Consider the following 26,839-nt stretch of genomic DNA (forward strand, 5'->3'; position numbering starts at 1 on the left):
TCAAACTGCAAAATGAAGCCTGCTAAGCTGGAAAGCTGCAAGGAGACTGATGCAACGGCTGGCTACCCTGGGCACTGGATTGGGACCCAGGTGCAGAAGCCGGCACAGCCCAAGCAGCCTTGCCACACCGGGGACGCCAGAGTGGCTCAGAGGCCCTGCTTCTTTCGGCTTCCCCGTGCCACCAGGAATCTCCCAAGGCTGTGCTGTTGGTTTTTTTTTTTTAAAAAAAAACTTTATCAAAATAGAATGTATACATAGCAACAGTCTGACAGATAGAATTACACCCTCTGGATGTGCAGTGAGAGACTTCTTCAGCAGCCAGGAGAGTCTGCACACCCAGCTGAAAGTAGGGCTTACTTGGGCCTTCTCTGTCAATGAAGCTGCGTTCTCTCAGTCCAAATGGTCATCCCGCAGGCAAAGAGAAGGTATCCCAGGAGGAGGAGGAAGGTGCAGGCCGCTGGCCCAAGGCAGAACCAGGATGCCACCAAGTAAACTATCAGCGTGGAGAAGAGAGCCCTGTAGCTGGCCAGAAACCTCAGGCTGACTCTCGGCCGCTGAATCTGCCCCACGTGCCACTGGGTCTGTGGGCTGCGCTGGGCCTTGGTCGCCAGGGAGGGGTTGGTGAGGTGATAGCGGCAGAAACTGCCAAGGAAGTCTCCTCTGGCACAGAGCCTCTCCATCCGGCTTCCAAACTAGAAGGGAGCAAGGTGAAAGCAATGCAAGATGAGGGAAATGAGACGGAGGAGCCCTTAATCACAAGCGTGAAAGCCAAAGGGACAACCCCCCCCCCCGCCTGAGGGACGGCTAATCACAGAGTTTGCTGCCACGGCAAATTGCTTAGCCAAAAAGAGCGCTGTCCTAGTCCCCTGTGGCCTTGTCCAACACGCCACGGGCTTCTAGTCCTCATGAGGCGATGCCAGCCAGATCTAGATCTACTCTGGCATCTAGACCCTGGTGGTGAGAAGAGGCCAGTCTGGAGGCGCTCGGAATGTGAAGGCAAAGGGAAGAAAGGCCGCTCACTTACGCGCTCGTTAATGGCCAAAGACAGCCGGAAGAACAGCCGGACGAGGGTGGTGCTTTCGTAACTTCGGATTGGCTGAAGCTCCGGGTCTCCCTGGTACTCTATCTGGAACCTGCGCAGGCCATTGATGATCTAGCGCAAGAAGGAAAGCCCTGGATCGTGAGACCCATCGCCTATCTCAGAGAGAACCTGCAGGAGAGCTGCTGCAATCTAGCCTTCCAGCTGAGCTGGACAACCGGGTGAATTGCATCCCCCTCAAATCTCCAAGAGCCTTGGATCCAAGGGCGTGGCTCAGTGACCCGCTGCCTCCCCCCACCACGGGAAACAGCCGGCTGGCCTCCCAGAGGAGCAGCCTTTCTTGGGGCCAGCTGATCCCCCGGCAAGGCGGTCTTCTCTCCCACAGCAAAGCTCTCTAGCTCATCATAATCCACGATGTTTGGGGTTTTTTTTAACTATCTCCTGCTTTCTTCAGCCTTCAACAGTGTGGTGTGTGTGTGTGTGCGCACAGATATGTGTACCAGCAGAAGTGTGAAAATACTCAGTTCCAAGATGATATTGAGCTTTGATGAAAGTTATTGTAAACCACAGAAGCTTAACAGTTTGTGGAGTGTATACTGATTTGAGACAAATCTTTATTTATATAATGTTTTTCAACCAGAATGTTTAAACTATGTATATTCAAGGGTTCTCTCAGCTGACTTTGGGCTCCTGCTATTTCTGGTGGTAGCCAAATTTCTGGCTGACACGATTATATGCTGGAAAACTTTTCTGAATAATTGGTTTCCCATGAAATGTCAAAATGCATGTCATTTTCTTCTTTCTTACATTTGTTCCTGAGCCACCTACTTCCTTACCAATAAATGTATTAATTTTAGCAGCAACATAAAACAATCATTTTTGAAAAAAGGAAACGTGACTCCATCCTCAGGGACGGAATCAGAGGAACTGAGCCGCAGAGTGCAACAAGAGGTGACAAACTGAAGGCCACCAACACCTCAGCAGGCTCTGAAGGCCCCACTAAGAGTTGTTAAGAATCGTTAAAGCCGAGACTGTGGGCTTCTCAACTGACACACGCAACCCGCCTCTACACTCAGCCTCTCTAATTGAAGACCAGAAGGGAAATCAAACTTTTAAGAATTGGCTCATGGGCAGGCACAAAGTTTTTTAGGCATGTTTGATTAACATCTGTTCCAAGAACATAGTGGAAATTGCTACAAACAATAAATTACTAAATACAGAATAATAGAGTTGGAAGGGACCTTGGAGATCTTCTAGTTCCAAGCTCCAAGCTAGACCATTTCAGACAAATGACTGTCCAATCTTTTCTTAAAATTTTTGTATTGTAATGTTGTTTTAATTGCCTTGTGAGCCGCCCTGGGTCCTACGGGAGAAGGGGGGTATATAAGTTTAATAAATAAATAAATAAATATCATCTATCTATCATCTATCTATCTATCTATCTATCTATCTATCTATCTATCTATCATCTATCTATCTATCTATCTATCTATCTATCTATCTATCTATCTATCTATCATCTATCTATCTATCCATCCATCCTCTTTCTCTCTCTCTCTCTCTCTCTCTCTCTCTCTCTCTCTCATATCAGAGCCCTGCCTATATTCTTATCTGCTACTTTACATAACTTCCTGAGCAGGTCACTGGCCTACCTGGTATCTCCCAAGCGGCGTGAGCATCAGCCCATTTTCGCCCTCAACGCAGTCTGGCAGCAACTTCTTGCCGTTCTCCTCGGGAGCCGCTCCCCTGTTCAGGATCAGCTGGCTCAGCTGGGCTTCGTTCAACTGGCAAAAATGAAACAAGACACCCCCATCTATTAGGCACATTAATTGCCCTGTTACATGAGAAAATGTGAGAGGCCTCTAATCGCAAGGCTTAATGGTTCTCACATCTCAGAAGAATTTGGGGAATTTGGACCCCAAATCATTCCGTCTCTAGAACAGAGGCCCCCAACCTTTTGGGTACCAGGGACCGGTTCTGTGGACAAAGATTCTTCCACGGACCAGAGCACGCGTGGTTTTGTGTGCTGCCTGCATCCCACAAATGGGGCTTCGTTTGTGCGGACTGGTTGCTGGCATGCCACGGACCGAGGATTGGGGACCCCAGCTCTAGAAGATATATGCTGGCAACTTTAAAGGTGTTCTTGCTCAAAATCCCTTAATTAAACTGAAAAAGCTGCCAGAAAAACCAAATGCAGCCCAAGGGAGGCTTCGCGTGGCTGGCACGTTTTAGCCAGCTGCAGCCTGTGTCCGTGGCCTGGCGAAACAGCCGCCCTTCTTCACTTGCAGAGGAGGGGCGGCCCTCCCCCTCCCAAGGCAGCACAGAAGCCCGAGAGGTCTCTTGTTCCGCTGACCTCTCCAGCCCGGACCTCTCCAGCAACGCCCACAAACCCAGGGCTAGAACAGGTGAGCCGGGCTCAACCGCAGGCCAGGAGCCAGGCTGGATTCCTAGCACTGACTGGGGCTGTCGCCGGAGCCTGGAGAGCCCCAATTCCTACCCGGAATATCTGGCATAAATACTCCAGCGCTTTCTCCAGGTATTCATCCGTTTTCCTTATATGCTCTTGCCCCATGTCGTCCATGTCGTTCCCCAGATAGGAGCCGTTCAGGTCGCTTGAGCCAAAGCAGAGCCAGGAGAGGAAGGACTGGCCGGAGCTGGCCTCCGCCGAGCGGTCCGAGAGGGATCTGGCCGCCTGCTGGGCCTGGTCGATTAGCTGGGCTAGTCGCAGCACCTGGACAGGAGAGCAGCTGAGTCAGGGCAGCTCAGAAGACGGCCGGCCTGAGGCCCAGCCAAGAGCAAGGGACCCCCTTCGCTAGGAAACCGGGAGGCAGCACCTCTCCCCAAACAACCAGTTAAGCAATGATTCATTTCTGCACGTCTTTATCTATATTATTATTATTGTTGTTGTTGTTGTTGTTGTTGTTGTTGTTGTTATTATTATTATTATTATTATTATTATTTGTTGCCCGTCTTGCCATGGGGCTACTCTGGGCGGCTTACAATAAAACAGAAAAAAATGTAAAAATAACAATACTAAAGGAATAAAACAAAAAAGTGAACTGGAAGTGCAATAATATGAAATTAAAGAAGACGGGGGGGGAGCAGGGCGCACCAGGGAGGGGTGGGGGTCAGCAGCCTCCTCCGGTGATGGACTCCCCTGCGGCCCCCCCAGACCTTCAGGCTCGTCTGGAAGGACGGGGGGGTGGAAGCAAACATCACCCGGGGAGGGCCGGATATCCCAGAGGGCCAACACTGCAGCAGAGGCGGCTCCCCTCCCAGATCCTCTCATCCTTGACGAGCGGGATCCTCGGCAGGTAGGGAGCAGGGCAGGCTCAGCGGACGAGGGAGGGGTTCACCCAGTAATCCGGCGCTGTGCCGGGGCGGGGGGCTTTGGTGCCACAGTTCTGCTGCTGGAGGGGCTTCCCAGTCCGCTCAGCAGCGCCAAGCAACCTACCAGGTTCCTGGCTTCTGTCCCAAACATCTGCTTGTACTGGAAGTCCTGTCCTTCGAGGCTGAAGACGTGGCTCTTCACTTTGAAGGAGGCGTCTGTGACGGTGGGAGCCCGGCCCGACAGGAAGCTGCCTCCAAGCGAGGGGCTCACGAAGAGGCGGTGCTGGCGGGGGGGCAGGCTCAGGTCGGCCTCCAGGAAGAGCTGCTCTGCTGCAGAGAGAGACGGCAACGGCCGGCCGGCCTCAGGCCTGGGCAAGCTCCTTCTGGCCGCCATGAAGGGGGCCGCGTCCCAGGACCAAGCAGCTGGCGGGGGCTCAGGCTCTTGCCTGGCCTTCTGGGATACACTGACCGGAAAAGGGTCTAGAAGAGCCCCCAAAGCGCCCTCCCCCAAGGCTGCACCCAGAGAGAAGGTGGGGTGGGGGTGTTTCTTTACCTCTCTGGATCATCTCAGCCAGGTGGGGCTGAGCAAAAACCTTGGCCACCCTGAACACCATCAGGGCATTCTTGGGGCTGACCAGGTCTGTGCGGAGAGCTCGGTTCAGGAAGCTGACAAAGAGCTTCGTGTACAACAGCAGATTCTCCTGGACAAAAGGCTCCCTTTAAGAAAAGAGCCAGCGGAGGGCCTGGTCAGTCAGAGGAGAGAGTTTCTCTCCTGCCCGGGTCAGAGACACCCAGGACAATCAGCTCCAGCAAATCCGGGTTACAGCATGCGGGGCACTTCCTGGCACTGGAGAGAAGGCTGCGGAAAGACCGTCACACCAGAGGGACATTTCCATGGGCCCCAATGCCCCCGTGTAAGCAGCAACGGCCAGGGCTGGAGAGAAGAGGGGCCAGAAAAACACCCCAACTCCCCCCTGCCCCACATGCTCATGCTGCAGCCACACCCATTGCTGCCTCCAGCCACCTCGAATGAGCTCACCCAGGCAAACCTCCTCCCTCCTGTACCCAACCCGCCCTATGCCTGGAGCAAAGGCAGCCGGCCAGATTTGTAGGGGCCCCGAGGTCCCCAGCCCAGGACACACCATTTCTCCGACACGCTACGAAGTGGGGCCTCTGCGCTTGGCGGTTGTTTTTCTGGTGCATATCTCCAAGGCTGTAAGTAGCTTAACCACATTTCCAGAACCTGCAGGAACAAATGTGGTGTTTAAATGTACATCTGCACTTAAAACTTTCTTCATCAACCATATTGTGAACTTATGGTTAAGGATACCAACATCCATCCCAGAGTGGATGGGGCGACAAGGTAGACCAGATGTGAACACCAAAAGTTATGAATACCGAAACTACTTTTATTACATGTAGAATTATGGTAATATGGAACGAGGCAACTCGCCATGGTCAACTCACCACAGGACAATTCAACAATGCAATTTAATTAAAATAATTTTACAAATATTCTAATTTTTGTCATTCCCGTTTCATTTTGTCCCTTTAGCATCCTTTCTTTAGTTATTCTATTCCATCATTTCTTCAATATTCAATCTTGCCCCACGGCTAGTTGGCCGTGGCAAGTTGGCCACGTGCTTTGTCCTGGACCCACAGAAATAGAGCCTTGGGACTTTGGATGTGCCACCTTCCTCTGCTACCTTTACCCTAAAGAGAACGAAGGAGATCCAGTGAAATGCATTCTCCAACTTCCTGCTTTGGCCCAAGATTTCTCCCATCTGTTGTCTTCCTCTTCCTAAGGGTTATCCTCATAGCCCATTTCAACTGCCTTACGTCAGATGATTATCTCATCGTAGTAAACCAGGCTCTTGAAAATCATTTGAATATGTCGATACCTTGTTCAATTATATTCCCAACATTGGAATTTATCTCTCTCTTAATAAATTTGGACTTACCATACCTATAGAATTGCTAAAAAGGTCCCTGGAAGCCCAACTGTTCCATTTGAAAATGATGCTGTGAACTCTGCCTTTTAAGGGACACTTTGCTAATGTAAAGACTCCACACTGTCCTTCCGTAGGGTCAAGATTTAATTAACTGTTTAAATCTGGGTTGTAAATTTTATATGCCATAATTGTTATTGCATTTACTTGGGTCCCTTTCTTGTTTTGTTCACTGTTAGCTGCATTTTCAAGAGTAATTTCTCTCATTCCATCATCTTAATTTCCAATACAAAACTTGCTAGTTGTCTCTTTTTTTGGCCCTTTCGATTACATTACAGATCACATATTATTACTTTAATGAATAATCAGCTGATATTATGTAATTTAATTCCTATTTGTGTGATAAATATCAGTAAATATGCTATTATTATTATTATTATGTAGAATAATTTCTCTGTAGAAGGTAAGAGTGAGATTTTTAATAATCTTGAGATTTTTTTTAAGCACCACTATTATTTTACTGATTGAGGCTGTGCAACTTGATCCTTCTTTACAAGACATGGCAGGATTTCCAAGACTTCCTAGAAATTAGTGGTACTACTTCCATCAATGCTCTGAAATTCAAATCCTCACCCTGAAAGGATGCATACAAGCACAACCAACATCCAAACGGTACCTACGGCTCTGAAAGACGCATCCAGAGGCCAGTGACCAAAGCAGTGCTGAAGGAATATGTAGAGTTTCTGCTGAACAAACCGAGGGATCACAATCCTGCAAAGACATCTCACAAAGTTAGTCAATGGTCCCTATAAGGAAAAAAGCACTCTGTCCCAGTTAAATGTGATGCAAAGGAGACAGCTATGCTCCATAGATACAAAACCTGTTCAACTTTCATGACAACTTTCTACAAGTACCACATTTGACATCATACACAGGAAGTGTAAGGCCTTTTGTAATAGCACAGGAAACAGTGATGCCAGTTAGAGCAGAGGTCCCCAACCTTTTGGGCTCCAGGGACCGGTTCCATGGAGAAAGGTTCTTCCACAGACCGGAGGAGGCCTGGTTTCGGATGCTGGGACTTGGCTTGTTTGCGCGGACCGATTGCTGGCATGCTGTGGACTGGTGCCGGTCCACGGATCAGGGGTTGGAGACCTCTGAGTTAGAGGAAGGAAGATTCCGACACTTTCTTTAAGTGTTAAGGCAGTTTGACAAGGAGCCAACTACCCCAAAAGGTGGAGGCCCTCCTTTGCCGGAGCAATTAAGGAGCCTTGGTGGAGCAGTGGGCTAATGCCTCCTTAAGTAACACCAGCTGCCTGCAATTAGTGCAGGTTCGAGTCCCACCAGGCTCAAGGTTGACTCAGCCTTCCATCCTTCCAAGGTAGGTAAAATGAGGACCCAGATTGTTGGGGGCAATAAGCTGACTTTGTAATAATGCCGCTGGGGGGGGGGGCGAAAGCCCTAATAAGCAGGCATATACATAGAATGTAGGCTATTGCTAAGCACATTGGTTTGTGCTTAAATTGTAAGCTGCCCTGAGTCTTCGGAGAAGGGCGGGATATAAATAGGATTAAAATAAAATAAATAAAAAATTCTAGCAGCAACTGGACAGTCAACTGCCTGCAGGGCTTTAACTGGGATGGTTCTAGTGACTCGAGGCCTCAATGCTTCCTCCTGCCAACTCTGATTTCCTGCCAAGCCATCTGAGCAAGTATCTTATCAGGCTAGTTGAAAGCTTCAGCTCCAGAGTTCCTGGAAAAATAAAAAACCAAAACGTTCTAATTAACCTTTTGGTTTATGCTGAAAATTTCAGGGGGTAAAGGAAGTTGGAAAAGAGAGCTTTACAAGTTGGGGTGTGTGTGACCTTTTTCTTCTCTTCAAAGAGCAAAATTGAGTTTTGCAGAATACTGAATCAGGGAGCTGCTACTTTAGACTATTGGCTCAAGACAACAGCAGGACGAGAATTTGTTCACACCTTCCAGAGCCCAGAATTTCCTCAGTCCAGAGCTCACTTCTTAGACTTCTTAAGACTAAAAAAACCCAACAAGCTCTCGACCAGGCTGTGTGCCCAGGCAGTTCGATTTATTAGACCAGAGATCTTTTACGTGTCAATATCTTGTAGAGAAGCCACATGTGCCCCACCTCTCATCTTAAATGCTTCAGACAAAATACACCCAATAACTTCCAATTTTTGGTTAGCTTCCACAATCCCTGAAATTTGTTCCTCCAATCTGTCTACATTTTCTGTGGCATCCAAAACAACACAGCATCCCAGAAGTTTGACCACAGGAAAGCCAAATAGAAGGAATACACCCTCCCTCTTATTTATAGCAATACAACATCCTAATATATTATTATTATTATAGTTCTTGTTGTTGATTTAGTCTTCAATTTGATTCACAGTCTAGAACTGGCAAAAACTTAACAAGGACCTAAGAGCTATTGTTCTTCTTGTTGTTATTAATTTTCAGGTTCAGGTTCAACTTGCAGTAAATTTTTATTTTTCAAAATGACTTTTTTCCTGAAACTAAGGCAAAACATTTCCCAAAACTGCTAAATTAATAATGTACACAAAATAGGCAAAGTGGTCTGGCTGCACAGAAATAAACTATGCTTGCTGAAGTACGGAGTATTCTAGCTTCCACATTGTTAAGCTCATTTGCCATCACCACTGAAGAAGAGGCACCATTTGTGAGAACAAGAAGAGGGCCCTGGCAGTACAGAAAACAGTGTTATTTTGTTGAATGCACACATTTTTTTATTCAAGGAAAACCAGTGTTTCTAGCCCAGCATTTCTCAACCTCGGCAGCTTGAAGATGGGTGGACTTCAACTGCCAGAATTCCCCTGCCAGGCTAGCGAGGTTGAGAAACACTGTTTGAGCCAACCCCCCAACAAACCCAGGTTTTATTTTCTCTGTTAAGTACAGACCTTTTGAATTCCTCTAGTGAACTGGCAGTGTGGGAATGCCCTGAAGGAGAAATTGGTTCTGACTTTATGCTGTTGCTGAAAGTGTGTAGGTGTTTCAGAAGCAACCGGATAACCAAGACGTGTTCCTCGGTGGGTTTGAAGGACTCCTAGATTGAAAGCAACAGCAGAACACAAAGACAAAGAAAACGAAGAAGAAGGAGAGAAGTAAAGTTAGGTCCCCATCACAAAGGAAGTCCAGAAGAGGCACAGAAAAGGCACCTGAACCAAGAACATCTACACACGCACAACTAATGGGGCCAACTAATTCCATGGCTCAGAAGTAAAATACACTTGACAACTTGAGCTCAGAAAGCAAAATTGGTTGCTACTAAGGAGGGAGCAATTAAAGTGGTTGTCCAAGGGAGAGTGGATTTGGCCAGCTTTCTCCGCTTCCTAGACACACGAGCCCCAGTGGATGAATAGACGGGGGAGGGGGGTGTCACCGGGAAGGATCAAATACAATCTCTGTAGAGCAAATACAAGTAAGGAGGACATGTTTCCTCACAAGCGCTCTCTCTTGGCTCTCACCCGCCTTCTATGTGAACGTGAGCTTGGACAGCCAAGGATAAGGGGGAACATGGTTCAAAGCACCCCATGCAAAAGTCCCCCATCCTCCCTGCCACTCCTGGGGCCCTTGGAATTCTGCCAATTAGCACAAGCCAACTGACGGAATTCATTTGGATACCTTCTCATGGATCAAAATATTGTACCTACAAACTATTTTTAGGAGGGGAAATTTACCCTGTGAAGAATTCACACAAATGGGGGGAGGGGGGGAACTGAATAATAGTTCGTGCAGAAGAACTTATCTGGGTCAGATGAGTTCAGGCTTATAGATTACTGCTATCATATCACCCTAAAACACAGGACGTTTGAGACAGACCGTTTCTTTTAAATACACAGCCAAGATGCAAAATGTTATCAAAGCCTCCCTAGAACATTTATGGGCCAACAGAGTGAAGAGACTTCAAAATCTAAAAAAAAAATCTGCATGACTCAAACTGGCCCTTTCAGCATAAGAACCGGTTTGGTCTAAGAGCAGGAGGTGGTGAGTTCAAGTCCCGCCTTAGGCAAGACAGCCGGGGTACTTTAGGCCAGTCACTCCTTCTGAGCCAAACTCACCTCACAGGGTTGTTGTGGGGGAAACAGGAGGGGGAAGGGTATTTGATATGTTAGCCGCCTTGAATTATTTATAAAAATATGGAAGATGAGATAAAAAAAATATAAGCAAAAATTCATTAAGACTGTGGTGGAAGGGTAATAATAGGGCTCCACACAGAACAGATGCTAAACAGTTTGGATCACTGCTAACTTGCTACCTCTCGACTGGGGCACCTCACAAGGAGGGCTGGTGGTCTTTCCCCACCTGCCTCTGAGCCGCAGGGACTCGGGCGTAAAGAATAAAAGGCCCCCAGCACTCAGAATGGCTGGGCCAAGATGAACCTGGTTTGATTGTGGCTCAGCAGGAGTGTGTGTGTGTGAAAGAGCTATGTGGCAGGTAAGGGGACAGAGCCCAGTCTAGCACAAGTCATGAATCAGAACTCATGGCACAGAGTGACAGGTAAAATGCTCATTCTCAAGAGAGCCATTAATCTCTTGGCCGCAGATGTTACAAAGGAAGAACGAAAGGATGCAGAAAATCTGATCCCAGCAGGACCGGCTGTGCAGAACTTACAGGGCTTCCTCCTCAATTGATTTGTGAGCAGCTGATTTTGGCTAGAAGTGAACTGGTGTCCCTCCTGTGGATACATCTCTCAAACCCCGAGGCCTGAGGCACTCGCCTTCATGAGGGACATGGTCACGTGGAGCCTTCCGCAAAGCCAAGACCGGCAGGACCCATTTCTTAGCTCTGAGCTTCTCCTTAGCTGCGCTGACTCCGGAGACTTCTTGCTGTGGCTGGGCTGCTGCCTCCACACTGCCCCAATTCTCCTGGCCTTTAATCTTGCTGGGTGGTTATCTAACACCACAGCAGCAATGATCAGTGCAGTGGGGGCTGAAGACCCTGGCCACAGGCTCCCGAGAGTCCCTGGAGAGCTACCCCCCCCCCCGTGGGGAAAGGGGAGAGTTATTTAGCTCCTTTCTGCCCTGCAGGTTTTATGTGCTTCCATTTCAACGGGTGTTTTGTTTAAAATACAAAGAAAATGAAATGAAATGAAAAGATGGAAATACTTGGTATGTATGGAGGGCCTGGTGGCTGGATTGGGCAGGATGGATGCTGGATAAAGAGAGCCGGTAGTGGAGAACCTCCAGCTGAGAGACAAGAGAAGGATGTAAAAGAGGATAGGGGAGGGAGGGAGGGAGGGAGGGAGGGAGGGAGGGAGGAGAGAGAGAGAGAGAGAGAGAGAGAGAGAGAGAGAGAGAGAGAGAGAGAGAGAGAGAGAGAGAGATGAAAAAGAAACAAAAAAAAAAACCCAGTGAGAACGGACCCAGGAAGATGGGGATGAAAGACAAGGTCCCAGAGAGTCAATCATCACAATGCCACAGCCCCCTTGGCAGCTGTGCCTGCAGAGGATCGCCCTATGACACACCCCATGTTTCTACCATAACCAGCCCTAACCAAGTTCTGGCCCCATGTTCAATCTGCATTGTCCTTGCCTAGAAATTAATTCTGGCTCGCTTCCTGACTCTGAATATGGGTGTAATATGGGAGTATCGGGATGCTCCCATCACAACCCGCGCAGCTGCATTCTGCACCAGTTGAAGCCTTCGGGTGGTCTTCAAGGGCAGCCCCATGTAGAGAGCATTGCAGTAGTCTATACGGGAGGTAACGAGCACGAGTGACCGTACGCAGGGCATCTCGGTCCAGATAGGGGTGCAACTGGCGCACCAGGCGAACCTGGGCAAATGCCCCCCTGGCCACGACTCCTATATGATCTTCTAAACTGAGTCGTGCATCCAGGAGGACACCTAAGTTGCGCACCCTTTCAATGGGGGGTAACACCTCTCCCCCCATAACCAAAGATGGAATATCCTGGATTACCCAAGATGCCAGCACATATAGCCACTCGGTCTTGGCCGGGTTGAGTGGGAGCCTGTTCTTCCCCATCCAGACTTGTACCGCTTCCAGGCAACATTTCTTCCCCTTCCTCCGTAGTTTCCCCGCCCGTAAACTATACATGTCTCAGGGCACACATGATATAAATGATATGAAAAAGTAACAACAAAGAACACTCCAGAAAGGCTTAATTTGAACCAAAGGGCTTTCAGATCTTTTCTATCCAGAGCTCTTGCCCAATATTTTATTATTTTCAGGTCCAGAACCGGCAAGTCCTACAGACCACAGATAAGTGCTACCAGCCACCAAGGGTGGACTTCCCATAGGTTATCCAGTTCTGGAAGGAACCCAGGACGGGAGAGAAAAGCACGGCTCTGTTCACAGGACACCTGAGGTTGTAGGCTGTGCTATGGCAAGGAGTTAACAGCCAGCTCAGGCATTTCCCCCCTGTATCATAGCATATAAAATTGTGGTCCCATCACCTAGAAATACTCTGAAAATGAGAAAACCAAGTCCCAAAATTACTGCACAGAACTTTCACATATAGTAAAGAACCGAGACTGTAATATTTCACTTTTGCAGAAACAAACCTATGTCCATCTGGTGGCTCGTTTGTCCCCTCCACCTCGCCTACTCAAACCAGTCAGAGCTCTTCTACGCCTCCAGCTGTTCACCTCCAACTTATGAGGATCAGCAGCATTTAAGAATTCAGCAAATTAAACTCTCAAGTGCCAACAGGATGCAGAAGGGCATCAGCACTTGCCCTGCTCAGCTGGCCAAGAACCCAGCAGAGTGGCAAACAAGCGTGCTGCTCACGGGGGGGGGGGGGAAGAGTTCTCAAGGAAAGGAACCACCCAAGAAGATAAACTCTGGGGAAAGTCTTTTGGGCGCTATCGAAAAGAAACAAACAAACCAACCAATCAATCCCCTGATCTGCTTCTGGACTCCACCCTTACTGCAACTCCGTCTTCGTTCGAGGGAAGAGGCCAAAAACTGGGTTCCGTTGCCAACTCCCAGCCGGGGCCCATAGAAATGAAGGGGACCTTTCTGGGATTCTGAGCTGGCAGATCACGTAAATGACAGCGGCCTCCCAGAGCAGCAGGGCCACCAGTCAGGACAGGCAGCCAGGGACTGCAGCCGGGGCAGCACAAATAACAAGCCGGCTGAAGCCGCTGGCAAGGAGTAAGCAAGCGGCGCCACCACTCCAGGTGCAGAGGGGAAGCGGGTCTGCCAAAAGCTCCCCTTCACTTAGCAAGGGGTCGGCCGGAGGCCCAACCAGGCAGCCCCCCGGCTCCTCCATCTCCCTCTTTCAGGGGGCAGGGAGACGGGACGCAGCCGCTAAGGAGCTTCACTGAGAGAGCGCCTTTCCAAGGGAGCCCCGATCCAGCTTTCCTCCATTTAATGACAGCAACACCCGGGCACGACACACAACGGGAACTGCGCTTCCAATGGCCTCTGCTGGCTGGGAAACCCTGGGAGTGAGGAGCAAGGTGAGACTCCAAAGAATTCTGTATTTTTGGCAGTATTTCAACACGTTTGTTGAAAACATTCTGAGATCTAAAATTTTAGAACAGCTTCTCTAAGCTTTGTTGCTGTTATATGGATCGAGAGAGAGAGAGATTCACGCTCTCAGCCTCCATTGCAGGTTATGGATAAGACGGGGCTGTGTGGATCATTACAAGGGCTGATCATGCTGAATCCTCAAGGGCAAGGGAAATTCTGTTTCTTATTAGCAAGAGAGAGGAGAATGTTGTTGTTACATCAGGAAACCTGGAGGCAATTCCATTTGCCAGGCTTTCACTGAGCAATCCTATTTTAACTCAACAGAGAGAGTACAGCGGTTCCACACCGACCAGTTCCTGCATCAGGTTAGCTTGTGATTCCCAAGCCTCTTCGCAGCTGTCCAAATACCGGATTGGCCCTAGTGGCTCCGTCCGTCCTAAGCTCTTCACCAGCTTTTATCTAGCTCAGGTTAGGGTTGCGTGAAAAGGCTGAGCAGTAGCCACACTGGCCCTGCCTGCACTTCCTGATTCTAATGGCTATGCAAAGTCTAATGAGATTAGAGGCCCACATCTGTCCGACCCAAGGCCAGCGCTCTTCCCCGTGGTCAAGCAGCTGCCTCTGGAGAGCCCAACAGGACGGCCAGAGCCTCTTGTCCCTCTGAAGGCTGCTGCCAGTCAGAAAGGCCTCCTCCCCCACGACTTTCTAGGACCTCTTGTCAAACCCATTCGCCAGCAAGAGCTTCTGGTAGTGAACTCCAGTGGCTACAGCAGCCAAAGCCCTTCCTCTGAGTAATCCATGCCACCCAGCCTTACCAAATCGTTTCCTAATTCCAGGAAAACCTCCACCTTTTCCAACTCCTTAAGTCCTCATGAAGGTGGCCGCTGTTTATCACCCTGCTGCAGAGGAGCTCCCTCCATTCCCTGCCTCTGCCCAGGTCTAGCAGCTCCTTCCCTCCCCAAAGGAAGCACCGTCCCTCTGCTTACCTTGATGTGGGGAGACTGCATCTTCTGATACATGTCCAGCGAATAGTGGTGGAGCCACATCTCCACAAAGACCTGAGGGAGAAGGGGCTCAATCAGCAGCCGAAGGGAACCCCAAAACGAGCCACTCAGGGAGGGACAAGGAGGCATCGACCTGCCAGATCATGCCCCATCTTTCCAAGGTTATGACTATTTATTCCATTATTAATCATACAATTTGAGGCACTCTTATGCAACACGTGCCACTAAAATCTTTTTTTACTCTTTTTACCAGATATTAATTATCTGCCCTAATAAGCTGAACCATACGCCCTCAAAGGACAGCTGTGTTTCAATCCACGGGCCCCGTTCGACTAAGATCAGCTCCCCATGAAGGAGCAAGGGGCCTCTCAGCTCCAGAAGAAATGCTGCATAACCAGCCACAGGGCCCCTTCCAAGGCCCAGGCACAGCCCTTGCAAGGAGGGCTCTCTCCCCTCGTCAACGAAAGAGCCCTCACAGCCGCCGCCAAGCTGGAGGGCAGCTCTCTTGAGGGCACAAGCACCTGCCAGCCACACACACCTGAAGCAACGTTTCAGACCTCCAGATCTCTTGGGAAGCAGGGTCTGCATTCACCGAAGTCTGGTGAGCGACGTGCCTTTTCAGAAGACTGGTGGGATGCATCCCGTAGGAGGTGAAAGGCATTGTGGGAGAGCTTTGAAAAGGGAGAAGGCCACGTCAAAAGAGATAATCCAGACACGCCAGAAGAAGGACATGCAAGGCCGGAGCAAGCTAGCCATTTCTCAGTGTGCAGCTTCAAACCTGATCGGGACAGCTCTTCTGACACGGAGCAGAGCAGCTTGATCGCCCGAAGCCTCCACTTTTACTCTATGAAGAATACACCCATTTTTGCTCCCCCCCCTTTTTTTGCAAATGCTTTGCTAAATATCTAGTCAGCATTACTGAAAAAGGCCAAAGAGGTTAATGTCTTTAGTGTGCTGCTAAGTCAGTTTCTTGAATACATTTTAGTCAATTAATTTATTCCTATTTGCAGAAAATGAAAACAGGAACTATTTCAGAAATTGCATTTTGTAGCACTGTTCCTGTTGCTGCCACTTATTAGATTTTATCCTACCTGTATTACCTTATTGGTAACTTAAAGCGGCAAACATACATAATACACTTGCTACACATGGCAATTTGCCAACTGTTAGCATCCCAGCTTATAAATTCCTGGCGTCCTGAAAAGCCACTGGAGGCTTCTTCTTTGCAGAGTCCTAATTTGCAACTCCTTCCACATATTCCCCCCATCCCACCTCCCAGTGCTGCCTTTTCTACAGCTGCAACCAGCAGAGGAGGAGAGCAGGACAGCAAGCACCCACCGGGGAGCAGGTGAAGGGACCACCCCTCCAGGCTCTGAGGAAGGGATGGGAGGGACACTCCCTTCTGTGGGCAAGAACCACTTCAAGTACCGGTCCACCAGGATGAAGTAAGCGCTGTTTGACATGCTGATGGGACAGGTGGTGGAGATGCTCTGAAGCACAAACAGAAAGAGTCATCTTAGGGTTTCACAGTCCAATCTACAGGAGGCCAAGACTTCAACTCAAGATGCTTAAAGCTTCCTTGCCACCTAGGAAGGCTCAGATAACTTTCCATCTGGAGCAACAAGCCACTATTTCATCTCCATATAACCTAATATGGCACAATGCACACACAAGCTTATTACCCCATCTGGTATTCACGAACAACCACCAAATGGCAACTTTGGCAAACAACAGGCCAGTGCTAAAAGTGATCAACTCCTGCAGATTAACAAAAATGAAAACTTTCCTTTGATGAGCAGAACTGGCTCAAACTGGAAACCCCACAAAGGGTTTGGATGAGCAATGAAACAATAACGGACCTGAATGGCAGAGACAGCTGCAATATTTCCAGCACTTTAAAACAGTAGTTGCCCTGTTTTGTAAAACAGATCAAAGATCAAACTCGAGTGCATATAGAGAATTTATAATGCTTTAATAGAACTGGACTCGGAAATGGAATTGGTGAAAGATTGCATGGTAAAGTGGGCTCAAAATATTCAAGAACCGATTCCATTGGATGTGTGGGAGGTAATTTGGGTTAGAAATGTAAAATTTACTCAAGCCCAAAACTTAAGAGAAAATTTTTATAAAATGTTTTATAAAATGTTTTATAGATGGCATTTGGATCCTAAAAAGCTGTCTTGTATGTATTCCAATTTACAGCCCAAATGTTGGAGATGTGGTAATTTGGATGCTACCTATTTTCATATTTGGTGGATTTGTAGAAATATAAAAGCTTTTTGGATTAAAATTTGGTGGAACGAAGATTTTTAAGAGAAAGATAAAAGTTTACTCCACAATTATTTCTATTGGGTGTTATTACAGACTGTGACACTAAAGAAATTAATTTGATGTTGAATTTGATAACAGCTGCAAGGTTATTGGTAGGGCAATATTGGAAGAAGGATTGTCTGCCTACTATAGAGGAGTGGACGCTTAAAGTGTCAAATCTAGCAGAAACGGCTAAGATTTCTGCTTACTTGAAAGATCATTCACAAGAGAGATACATTTTGGTTTGGAGAAGATGGATAGATTATATTCAGAAAAAACATGGGACTAAAAAGTTCCATTTAGCTTATGAGTAAATTTTAGATTGTTATTGTTATAATTTAAATTGTTCCTAGAAGTTGGGTATTTTAGAGTGTTGGTAATTATGTTAAAGGCAGGTTAAAGTGCATTATGTATTTGTTTTTTTATATAGTTGATTAATGTTAGTTAGATTATGATTACTATATATTTGTAACCTGTAATCAGCTTTGGGAAGTGGGGGAGGGGGGCTTAGGGAAGAGGATAATATTGTAACTTTTAATAAAACTTTTCAATAAAAAAAACAGTAGTTGCCAATCTTTCCAGCTCTCGCAACGGTGGGGGTGGGGGTAGGAAGGGATGGGTCTGCGTGCACGCCTGCCACTTGCACAACCCAGTTCCCAGCAGGCCACGGACCAGTACCTGGCTGCAGACTGGGCCTTGGGGAGCCCTGCTTTAGAAAGTAGAGCTGATTAATAACAAAGTGGCTTAAAAGCACTGGGGGTAAATAAACGGCACTTCAGCTTATTCTCCCTTCCTCTGTCAACAAGGAGAGTGGCCTCAGCAAGGAAGGCCAAGGTGTACTCACCCTCTGGGTAAGGAGGCTGATGGCAAAGTAGAACATGTAGTATTCATATGGATCTGGCAGGAGTGAGTCAAGGGGGCAACTTCCTCCAAGCAAGAAGAAAAGCAGGCTGGCTAAGACTCCCTGACCCCAGTTTTACACAGTCCTTCAGATTACGACGACTTCATTCATAGCACAAAGATTCCCACGCAACTGAAGTAGCAGGAGGAACCTCCAAGAGTGTCGATCTTGCTTGCCACACCTCGACTCGCAGGAAAGTTCATGCCTTGCAAGCCGCACCCACCCAAAGAATTTCCTCCCCATGAAAGCAGGGAAGGGGGAAGGCTCCCCATCCATTCAGCGGGGAGCGAGAGCTAGTGGCTTCACAGCAGGCAACTCAACTGTAATGGCCTTCTCTAAAGTGACAACAGCACAGGGGTTTGCAGGCTGCTGCAAGCACAGGACAGTTGTACATTCTTCCTTTATCAGGAGAGCAGGCAGCCATCTCCTCAATGCATTAGCAGGTGGTTAGCAAGAGATCAAGAAAGCACATTATAAACTTAGAAAAAATTAAGCACTAAACATTTGCCAAGATTGCTATAGAACACGGGTGTCAAACTCGCCGTGTCATGTGACGTGACTTTTTCCACTTTGCTGGAGCTGGGGTGGGTGCAGCCTCTGCATGATGCAACCGGCTTGCGGGCCGGCAGTTTGACACCCCTGCTGTAGAATAATCCCTTTTCCCCTTCAATAAACCGGGTGAAAGGAATGGTGGGAAACTGCTTTGTGGTTCAAAGCAGCTGCCAATTGTCTTCCTGGTCACAGCATGCAACCACCTGGTCTGCAAACCACATCCTTGGAAGAGCAAACGGACTGCCGAGCTCCATGGTCAAAGCAGCAGTGAGAGCAGCATGGTTCCCAATTCGAGGGTGCCAGCCAAGTGCAGGGGAGAAAGCGGGGGGCCTCTCTTCCATTCATTACTGGGGGCAGCTGCTGCCTGTGTTCTGCTGGTTCCCTCCAGCCCCTCTCTGACAATCAACTCACTCACTCACCCCTCTGCAGGGAAACCACTCCACACTCACAAGGCCAAAGGATACTAAGAATCAAGTTCAAACTCAGGCCCCCGGTGGGAGAAAACTGGACTTTGTTGTGATATAAAGAACATTCTGGTAAAATCCGTTCTTGAATCGAAGTTTTCACTGGGCCCTGAAAGGGTAAACAGGGACATGTCTCATAAGATGCAACATAATGAAAACACATCAAATATAGGCTAAGAATTGCCCTTAATTGTACTGGTAGTCCTCAGTTAACGATGGTAACTGAGACCAGCATTTCTACCGCTAGGCAAAGCAAAGCACAATGTCATGTGACCACATCACTTACTGACAGCCGTTCCTGTTGCCAATCGTATCCCACTGGTTGTTAGGTGAGGACCTACACCGATCCTACCATTCCCGGTGTGGTCCCTCTGAGCCCCAAGCCTTGGGAAGGGATGGGACTGCCTCCTCCTGAATTCCCCTACCCACCTTATCCTCCCTCCCCCCATCTCTGCCCTTTTGGCTGCCCTGCACAGCATCACGGTTCAGCCACGGTGACTGCGCCAGCGTTGGAATAGTGGCTCAGGGGCAGCTGCAGCTGGCCGAGGCTGCTACTTCAGCCCCCAGTACCACTGGCATCACCACTGCTGCCAGGTGGCACTGTGCAGGGTGGCCAAAAGGGGGCTGGGAGAAAGGCAGGTGGGGGAGTTGAAGAGCAACTCAGAAAGTTCATAGCCGAATAGAATTTCCATGCAAGGAATTAAGACTGCCAAGCTCTGTCCCTCTCATGTCATTTCCTTTCCAGGCACTAACGGGAAGGTAGGAGACGGGGAACTCATGTCTGTATTCCTCAGCTTGCAGCTTGTAGACCAACTTCATCATTGGGCCTCTGCAAAGAAAGGAAGAAAGAAAAGAAAAAAGTTAATGAAGCACCCTGGGGATCTCCCACAGCCAGCTTTGTTTTTATGTTGTTATTATTTAACGTGAACGTTTGTGTGTATTCGATGAGCATTATCATCTAACCAAACCACTGGATGATTTCGGTCACAGATCTAATAAACTAGTGCACAATTCTCCAGAAAGGGCTCCAAACGGCACTGGCGCAGGACTGAGCCAACTCACCCGGGGGACAGGAAGTCCAGAGCGACGTTGTACTCGGTGTAGTTTGTTCTGGCTTGCAGGCAGCGGAGGTTCCACCCTGCAATGATGCCATCCAAACTGCCAAAAATGTTCTCTACCAGCCAAGGAAAGATGGCGTGCAGCTCCTTTGCAGAAGAGAAAAGCCGTGGCTGGAATCAGAAGAGAGCCTCGCGCCCCCTGGGCCATTTCCGGCTCCCGGGAGAGCCAGGCTTTCCTTGCCGGTGGACAGAAGAGCCACTTCAATCTTTGGCTTAATTTTTATTTATAATTATAATCACACATACGCGCATGCGGGGGTCCTCACCTAATGACATACGGGATTCGGTTAACAGCAACAGTGACTGCTGAGATTGCTGTTGCTAAGCGATATGGTCACACGATGTCAAGCTTTACAACCACATTGCTTAGTGATAGGAAATCTGGTCCCAATTAGCATAGTAACTCGAGGACTACCTGCCCGGGTCCACGTTTGTCTTTAGAGCTTCACTAGGCTCTTTCCTGGCTTCTTCTGCTGCCTTCCCTCTTTTCTCCTCCACTGTTTGCAACTCTGCTCTTAGCATCCCCTTATTTCAGCATTCCGCCTCTCCTGGGCTCCTTTTCCCATGGGATCCTCTGCTCTGGGTCTACTAAAATCCACTTCTTTGAAGCCCACTTCACCTGCCTGCATCGCTTCCGTCTGCCTTACTAGGAGAATCTGAAGCACCGCAGAGGTCCTTTTCTTTCAAGTCCCTGCTACTTCCACTCCCACAAACATTTCTCATATCGATTTGTATCACTTCAAGGACAGTTGATCCTTGTGACTTCCTCAGCCTTCTGAAAAGCCCTCTTGGCAGCTTCAAGTGGACCATAATTTTCAGAATTAATTTTTCAGATTTATTTATTTTTTTTAAAAAACCCCTTTCTGGTTCTTTTTCAGGGACTGGAAGGCAGATGAGAATACCACTCATGCCCACAGACTCTTGGGCTTATTTCGGATTCCTTGTAGTACCACGTGTCTCTGCATGCCTCTAGAAGCGCTTCTGTCAAATCCCTGACCTGCTTCCCTTGCTAAGCCAGAGGGCTCACAGGCCAGAGGGCGCAATCAGCCTAACTTACAGAGAATTGCTTCCGAGATCAGTTTCCGTTCTTGTCAGCCTTGCGAGGTAGCCCAGACGAAAAGCATCCCCGGAAGAACTAGTAATACCAGTAACTTTACTGTGAGGTTACATTAACAGAAGCAAGTCTGAAAGGAATATCCTCTCCTCTTGCCTTTATAGTCCAAGAAACTAGGAAGATGTTTGCCTGAGATGTTTGTCATGCCCCCCACCACCACTTCTGCAGGCTTAGCTGCCTCTTACCTGACCATTATCTAGTCTGCAGCTCTTCCTCCTGTGTCCAAGGTCATTTCCACACACAATTATAGTTTTACACCTAATGAACAATTGCCCTTTCTACTGGCTGAAGCACAGCCACTCACTGCTTTTCCAGAGCTGCTGAGAGTTTGTGCTTGTTAGAAAAAGAGGCCAGGTTGCTTTCAAGCAGGAAAAAACCCATGGCACAAGCAGTGTAGGTCACTATTAGAGACTCCTGACTATTCATCTTTTACTTTTTCTATTTAGAGCCCCAGAGTTTTATTTCTTCTTCTGGTCCTTTCTCAGTCTAATTAGCCTGGTTAAAAATCTTGATTTCAAGGTAAAATATGAAAAGGCCTCCTCTTTCCAGCCACTTCTTCCTGTCCATACCTTGCCTTAGCCTGAAAGCAATAAGGCCTCTTCCCTTGAAAGAAGAAAAAATAAGTTATCAAAGGCCCTGACTAGGGGCAAACTTCCTACCTTGGCAGGAAAATCTTCAATGATTGTCATGAGATCATGACACCTCTGAGCGAAAGGCTTGTTCAGACAGTCAGCCTTTAAATTAGCCTGTTTCAAACAGAAAAGCGTATCAATCAATCAATCAGCATAGAGCTGGGACTTTGGAGGTCTTCTAGTCCAACCCCCTGCTCAAGCAGGAGAACCTGTCAATTCACCTTTCTGAAACAAAGCAATGAAACTCTATTTAAATGTTTGGCAAATGTTTCCTTCATATCAACACAATTACCATATTGATTGATTTCAACATTTAAGCAACCTAGAACCAGAGCAAATATGAATTGGATGAGAACTGTAGCAGCAATTCTGTTTCTCTTAATTCAAACAGAATTTTACACAGAATTATGTTTTAATTCCAATTATCTACAAGAAACCACTTAAGCTAGTGGTAAATAAACTCGGAATATGCTGTTGGAATATGACTTAAGTCACAGGTCTGCAACCTGCAGCTCCGGAGCCGCATGCGGCTCTTTCAGCCGTCTCCTGCGGCTCCCAGTCCTCTGCCATGTGCAGTCCAAAAAAAAAAGTGGGACTAAAAAAGTTCAACCAATCAATTCAAATATGCAGGGTAGGTGCATATCTCACATTGGCTCCACTCTTCAGTCAAACCCTGTTCTGCGCATGTGCGCATGTACGTACATGTGCACACATTTTTTGCAGCTCCCAGTTTATCCTTTTGTGAGGGAACCGGTTCCGAGTGGCTCTTTCACTGTTTCAGGTTGCTCACCCCTGACATAAGTCTTAATAGAGACTTATAATACCCTTTCTTTCAGGCCTGGTTTAAGGCTGTATTGGGCCTGGCAATGAGGGGGCATATAAACCTCAAAAATTCCTGCTGATGATCCTCTGCTCGAGACCCATGTTCACTCTCCTTGTGAGTCAACAAATGCATAGACTTCTGTCTCCCTTTTTACAGAGTAGAAAAGAAACACTTTAAAGTGTGCCGCTGACTTTGCCTGAAAGTAAAAGAAGAGGTGCGACCCAATATTTTGCCAGAGACCCAAGACAAATTTTGCTAGAAGTGGTACTTATTAGCTAGCTTATCCAAATGCCAAATAAAAGGCTGCATACAATTCAGGGGGGGAATTCTGATCAAGATTTATTATTTATTTATTTATTTATTTATTTATTTATTTATTTATTTATTTATTGATTTGATTTGATTTGATTTGATTTGTATACCGCCCTTCTCCCGAAGGACTCAGGGCGGTGAACAGGGACATAAATACCAAAATACCCAAAATACAGAAATTAAAAACAAATTAAACCCTAGTGCCCAATGCAGAAAATAAATTACATTAAAACAATAATTAAAACAAAACCCATCAGACCAGGCCGGCTTGTTCAAACAAATAGGTTTTTAGGTCGCGTCGGAAGGAGCGAAGGTCGGGAGCCATCCGGAGCTCAACCGGTAAATGGTTCCACAGGTCAGGCGCACCCAAATTTATAATAAACATAGAAATGACTACTCTGTAGTCAATATCCAGCGTCACTGCAATGTGGGCATCAGCAGAGTTTTATTTTTCCTTTTAGTCCTTTCTCATGCTAAGTCTAGGCCGCATTATGACCTGCTTTTGGCCCTAGGCACTTTTGTCTTTGTGGACCTTTTCCTTCAAAAAAGTAATAGTATTAAAAATTTAATGTAATGTTCACAATTTTCTTGGCGGCATTAATATATGACTTAACTTTTATTTTAAAAAGCAGATATGTTTTATTAGTATTTTATGCGTATGAATTCTATTAATTGTGTACATTTTTAAGGCGGAGAAGGCAAGGCTGCTTCCTTTTTACTCTATCTGACTTTTGAAAATATGTTTTGTGGGTCCCAGGCTGCGGGTCTTCGGGGTGAATGGGTGGGCGGGTCGGTGCTGGGGAAAGAGCAAAAGCCGAGTCGTGGGAAGAGCAGCGGAGGGAACCGGCTCCTTTCACCGAAGCCCTCCTGCTCGGAGGAGGAGAGGGGACGCCGCGATGATTTCAGGGCCCCAACAGCCTCCTTCCCCAGGGAGCCCCCTCCGGCCCGCCCGCCCCGCCGGGCTCCGCTCAGGGAGGGAGGGAGGGAGGGGGCCGCCCCCCAGCCCGCTCCCCCCCAAACGCAGCCAGCCATCCGGGGCCCCTTCGCGCTCTTCGGGCCCGGCTTACCAGAAGGTAGCTGGGCAGAGGGAAAGGCGACGCGGCCGGCTCGGGGCTCTTGGCGCGGCCCGGCGCGGCCCTCATGGCGGAGGAAACGTCGCTGCCGCGCGCCCCGATGACGTCACTGACCGCCGCGCTGCTTCCGGCGCTGAGGCCCGTCAGAGCAGAGAGGCCGCTTCGGCGCGGCGACTCCCCGCGGCTCTGCTGTGGAGGACGAGGCCGGGCCAGGGGCCGAAGGAGGCCTGGAGACCCCCAGACGGGCCTCCCTTGGGCGGGGATCGGGTTTCTCATGGCGCGACGGTGGCTGTGCGGACGGCGGGTGCCCGGAGGGGGGTCTGCTCCCTCTGCAAGCTCCTTTCTCCTGAAGGAGAGGTTCGCGTTTCAGCATGGCCGGCGCTGCTCCTTCTGGAGTTTGGGAAACTTTGTTTTCGTCTATCCAAAGCCGTTTGTAGGAATCCGGGAAGTCTGCTTTTCAGCAACAGCAGGGAGCGTATTCTGGCACTAAGCAACTAAAGAATAAAATAGAATAATAGAATAGAATAAAAACGTTATTGTCACTTTAAGTGTACGCTAATGAAAATATAATAGAATAAACAATAGAATGGAATGGAATATGGAATGGAATGGAGTAGAATAGGATAATAGAATAGAGCTGGAAGGGACCTTGGAGGTCTTCTAGTCCAACCCCCTGCTCAAGCAGGGGAAACTATAACGTCTCAGACAGGTGATTGTCTAGTCTCTTCTTGAAAACCTCCAGTGATGGAGCACCCACGATTTCTGGAGGCAAGCTGTTCCACTGGTTGATTGTCCTCACTGTCAGGAAGTTTCTTCTTAATTCCAGGTTGCTTCTCTTTGTTCAGTTTCCAACCATTGTTTCTTGACCTGCCCTCTGGTGCTTTGGTGAACAACCTGTCCCCCTCTTCTTTGTGGCAGCCCCTCAAATACTGGAACACTTGCACCTGAACATTGGCAAGACGAAAGAGATGGTGCTAGACTTCTGGAGAAAAAAGGAGGAACCTGCCCCACTTTACATCAGGGAGGACTGTGTGGAGAGAGTTTCCTCCTTTAAATTTCTGGGAGTCTACCTCTGTGAAGATCTGACCTGGAAAGTTAATACAACCCAGGTGGCTAGAAAGGCCCAACAGAGGCTTCACTTTCTCAGGGTCTTGCAGAAGAACAGGGTAGAACAACGGCTAATGACCCTGTTTTATCGGTCTACTATAGAGAGTGTCCTCTCGTATGGTATTGTGGTTTGGTATGCTCATCTGACAGCCGTGGATAGGAAAGTATTACAGAGGGTGGTGAGCACAGCACAAGACATTGTGGGCTGTCCCCTGACACCACTGGATGTCATTGCCAGGGCTCGTTGCCTTGGAAGAGTGAGGAAAATTCTCAGGGATGACTCTCACCCTGGACGGTATCTCTTTACTCTCCTACCATAGGGTAGGAGATATAGGAGTATAGCCAGCCGCACCAACAGGCTGAAAAACAGCTTCTATCCGTGAGCTGTTAGGCTTTTGAATGAGAAATAACTTTTGTGAACTTTATGCAGAATTGACTTGAGGCCGGTGTCTGGTGTAGTTGGTTCACATGGTGTAGTAAGATGGAGGGTTTGTTGTCACTGTGTGTTGTGGGGTGGGAGCACAAAGGGAGCCTCAGCTAATCTCAATGTACACATAGTTGTACTTTCACAATAAAGGTTCATTTCATTTTTTCATTTCATATCATGTCCCCCCTATTTCTTCTTTTCTTTAGACTAGCCAGACCTAAGTCCCGCAGCCGTTCTTCATACGTTTTAGCCTCCAGGCCTTTGATCATCTCAGTTGCTCTTCTCTGAATTTTTTCCAAAGTCTCAACTTTTTTTTGTATGGTGACCAAAATTGGTTGCAGTATTCCAGGTGTGGTCTCACTAGGGGTTTATAAAGCGGTACTAATACTTTCTGTGATCTTGATTCTATGTATAGTATGCATTAGCATACATTAAAATGAAATTTTGTTGCATTCACCTCTCAAATACCATTATACATACACAGACACACATGACACAGAAACATCATAGTCTAGTTTGAATGTATACATATATCTGGCCAAAAAAAATCCGAGAAATTTACAAGACGGTGTAACAAAACAAAGCTGTTCCTAGTGGACAATCACTTAAATATGAGCCAGCAGTGTGCTGCAGCTGCCAAAAAAGCCAATACAGTGCTAGGCTGCATTAACAGGGATAGAATCAAGATCATGTGAAGTATTAATACCACTTTACAATGCCTGGGTAAGGCCACACTTGGAATACTGCATCCAGTTTTGGTCACCACGATGTAAAAAAGATGTTGAGACTAGAAAGAGTGCAGAGAAGAGCAACAAAGATGATCAGGGGACTGGAGGCTAAAACATATAAGGAACAGCTGCTGGAATTGGGTATGTCTAGTTTAATGAAGAGAAGGGTAAGGGGTGACATGATAGCAGCGTTCCAATATCTCAGGGGTTGCCACAAAGAAGAGGGAGTCAAGCTATTCTCCAAAGCGCCTGAAGGCAGGACAAGAAATAACAGATGGAAACTAGTCAAGGAGAGAAGCAACCTAGAACTAAGAAGAAACTTCCTGATAGAACAATTAACCAGTGGAACAACTTGCCTCCAGAAGCCGTGAATGCTCCAACACTGGAAGTTTTTAAGGAGAGACTGAACAGCCATTTGTCTGAAATGGTATAGGGTCTCCTGCCTGAGCAGGGGGTTGGACTAGATGACCTCCAAGGTATCTTCCGACTTTATTAT

General features: G+C 47.8%; 1 protein-coding gene across 6 annotated transcripts; it reads right to left on the bottom strand.

Annotated features, from left to right (window-relative positions):
* Positions 1-208: 208 nt before the first annotated feature.
* On the bottom strand, positions 209-24,177 carry SMPD4 (sphingomyelin phosphodiesterase 4). 6 transcript variants are annotated; one of them, XM_081338708.1, is made up of 19 exons: positions 24,076-24,177; positions 21,901-21,987; positions 20,072-20,214; positions 19,763-19,838; positions 19,010-19,118; positions 17,937-17,989; positions 16,121-16,272; positions 15,321-15,453; positions 14,765-14,836; positions 11,453-11,533; positions 9,245-9,390; positions 6,999-7,089; positions 5,512-5,612; positions 4,923-5,086; positions 4,494-4,699; positions 3,537-3,770; positions 2,692-2,823; positions 1,025-1,153; positions 209-692 (listed from the first exon to the last, which is right to left on the bottom strand). In XM_081338708.1, the coding sequence occupies exons 1-19, from the start codon at positions 24,148-24,150 to the stop codon at positions 372-374; spliced, it is 2,505 nt and encodes an 834-aa protein (XP_081194834.1). In that variant the 5' UTR covers positions 24,151-24,177; the 3' UTR covers positions 209-371. The 6 variants fall into 6 exon arrangements, with proteins under 6 accessions (XP_081194834.1, XP_081194835.1, XP_081194836.1 ...); XM_081338709.1 differs by lacking the exon at positions 11,453-11,533; XM_081338710.1 differs by lacking the exons at positions 19,763-19,838; positions 20,072-20,214.
* Between the last annotated feature and the right edge of the window lie 2,662 nt (positions 24,178-26,839).

This window comes from Vipera berus (assembly GCF_964194415.1).
Source record: "Vipera berus genome assembly, chromosome: 14".
NCBI lineage: Eukaryota > Metazoa > Chordata > Lepidosauria > Squamata > Viperidae > Vipera > Vipera berus.

Excerpts from the sequence above, each read along its gene's own strand:
- SMPD4 (XM_081338708.1), bottom strand. The coding sequence starts at position 24,150 with ATGAGGGCCGCGCCGGGCCGCGCCAAGAGCCCCGAGCCGGCCGCGTCG. Across the intron at positions 14,837-15,320 it reads GGTCTGAAACGTTGCTTCAG|GTCTTTGTGGAGATGTGGCT; the intron begins GTGTGTGTGGCT and ends CTTCTCCCTCAG. Across the intron at positions 1,154-2,691 it reads CGCCGCTTGGGAGATACCAG|ATCATCAATGGCCTGCGCAG; the intron begins GTAGGCCAGTGA and ends TTCTTGCGCTAG.